Below are 2,638 nucleotides of genomic sequence, written 5' to 3'. Positions count from 1 at the left end.
ACAAAACAAGGCCTAGCTAGGAAGACGAGCTCAAATAAGATAATGCACCAATTCGGCCAAAGGTCGATCAAGAGAGCTCGGACTTGGAAATCCAAGAAAACACAGTTGTTTAGCTCAACAAACATAGTTGTAGCGACCAGATGCAGAGATCACCTAACACGTAGAGTATGATGTGTCTCCAAATCCATAATGTGTCCAGGAAGATGAAGTATGACCAGCCTACCTAAGCAGCCTAACATGCAGAGGAGCCTCAAACACCTCTTGCCATTTCACTCCAGGCATGTCCAGTCTTAGGAAAACACTGTCAAATTTTCTATGGAGCTAGAGTATCATGACTATCAAAGTAGAATTGACTGCCCCCAACTCCAATTGTTAGAAGAATAGACTATAAATAATCTGTTTTCTATCTTTTCATGTCACTCCTGTTAAACTAAAGCCGGGGAACTTTTTAAGTCCCTTGTTCTCCAATATTGTTCTAATCTTCTCCACATCCTGCCACTTTCCTTGTTCAGCATATATGTTGGACAAAATAACAAATGGAATCGCATTTTCAGGCTCCAGCTCTGAAAGTCTCTTAGCCATTTCTTCTCCCAGCTTAGAATCTGAATGATACTTACAGGCGCCAAGCAAAGAAGTGATAACAGAAGCAGGCGTTTCGGTTATCCCTTGTAATAATTCACAAGCTTCATCCAGCCTACCTGATCGACCAAGGAGATCAATCATGATATTGATTTGTTTGGCAGTTGGATTTAGACCATAGTCTTCACTCATCAATCTGAATGTCTGCCATCCTTTTTCAATTTGACCAGTATGACTACACATAGACAAAAGGCAATTGAAAGTAACTAAGTTTGGCTCAACTTTGTTCTTGATCATCTGATTGAATATTTCAAAAGCAGCTTTACTCTCCCCATTTCTTCCATACCCAGAAATCATAGCATTCCAGAATGCTGGATCATAAGGCTTTATGCAGAACTGACTGAAAACACAGTGTGCCTTCGAAGGTTGCCCACATTTCATGTACATGTCGATGAGTGCAGTAGCAACGAATTCATCACTGTAAGCATCAGTCCTCACAACATATGCATGAATCTCCTTTCCACAAGAAAAGGCAGTAAGAGCTGAGCAAGCCGGTAATAGGCTAGTTATGCATTTCAGTTGTGGTGTTACGCCACAAGATAACATCTTCCTGAAGAACATGATGGCTTCCTCGGCCTTTCCTGACTGTGAAAAACCACTTATCATTGAATTCCATGTCGCTGAATCTGGTATGAATCCTTCTGAATCCAACTGGACAAAAAGTTCAATGGCAATTTCAATCTGTTCGTTCAACATCATTCCAGTGATCATTGAGTTCCAAGTCACCAGGGTCCTTTTACAATTCATTTCTTTGAAGAATTCATATGCACAATTCCAAGAACCACATTTTGAGTACATATCCACAAGTGCAGTTCCAACCTTAGAATCAAAATTCAAGTCAGCTTTAATTATGAAGGCATGAAGCTGCGTACCAAATTTGATATGCCTACCATTTGCACAAGCAGAAAGAACTGAAATTAGGGTCACCGAATTGGCTTTCTCATCTAAACCTTCTCTCAGTTCATTAAACACGTCTAATACCATTCCAAACACCCCATTTTGCAGTAGCCCTGACATATAAGCATTATAACACACCAAATTTTTATCCCCAACCAATCTAAACAACCTTATTGCAGAAGCCAAACGTCCACAACTAAAATACATCATCATAAGCGACGCGGCAGCATAAACATCCATTTCAACACCAATCTTGACTGCCAAACAATGCACTTGCCCGCCATTCACCACNATCATAAGCGACGCGGCAGCATAAACATCCATTTCAACACCAATCTTGACTGCCAAACAATGCACTTGCCCGCCATTCACCACATCACCGCACGCAGACATCACAGTAGCTATAGTAACAGAATCGCGCTTATCATTCCCAACACTAACTAGTTTAAAGATTTTGAGAGCTTCCTCGAAATCCCCATTATGCAGAAACCCAGAAATAACAACATTAATGGAACCTATATTTGGGTCAGGCATTTCGTCGAACAGTTTGATGGCTTCATCTAATAAGTGAAATTTCATATACATGTTAGTGAGGTCCGTGGCTGTGTGAATGTTTGTTTGATGCCCTGTTTTGACGAGATGGGCATGGAACATTTGACCATGGGAAAGAGCACTGAGCTTGGCACATGCTTTGAGGAGGTAAGGGAAGGTGAATTTGGTGGGAGGTAACGAGGCAGAATGGAGCTTTGTGTAAAGTGCAATGGCTTCTTTGTAGAGTCCATCTTTTACAAATTTTGCTATTTGGTACCTCATGGAATGTAGAACATAGTAAAATTATTACATTAAAAATGGCTACTTTATAGCATGTTAATAGAACTTGTAATTACTCGCAGGAACGAGATTAAAATATTGCATTTGGTTGTAGAAGTTTCGAGATGGGTTAGAGGAGGGGCCCAATCGAGTTATTTTTCCATCACTAGGTTTGACTAGTGTTACTTCGGCATACAATCGAGTTACTGGTGTGTTGAAGAAATTAATTATGCGAGAGTTTGCTCTCTTTTTTCATACTTCGGAGAGATGGTTCTGATAGTAAATATAGAGA

General features: G+C 40.3%; 1 protein-coding gene across 1 annotated transcript; it reads right to left on the bottom strand.

The window, feature by feature from the left end:
* Positions 1-10: 10 nt before the first annotated feature.
* LOC111386616 (pentatricopeptide repeat-containing protein At2g02750) lies at positions 11-2,438 on the bottom strand. The gene has a single exon (XM_023011084.1). It carries the CDS (start codon positions 2,347-2,349, stop codon positions 412-414), a length of 1,938 nt encoding a protein of 645 aa, XP_022866852.1. The 5' UTR covers positions 2,350-2,438; the 3' UTR covers positions 11-411.
* Between the last annotated feature and the right edge of the window lie 200 nt (positions 2,439-2,638).

This window comes from Olea europaea, unplaced genomic scaffold (genome assembly GCF_002742605.1).
Source record: "Olea europaea var. sylvestris unplaced genomic scaffold, O_europaea_v1 scaffold3632, whole genome shotgun sequence".
Classification (NCBI taxonomy): Eukaryota; Viridiplantae; Streptophyta; class Magnoliopsida; order Lamiales; family Oleaceae; genus Olea; species Olea europaea.
Note: the sequence above shows the minus strand (reverse complement) of the source record. Positions and strands in the feature narration are given on the sequence as shown.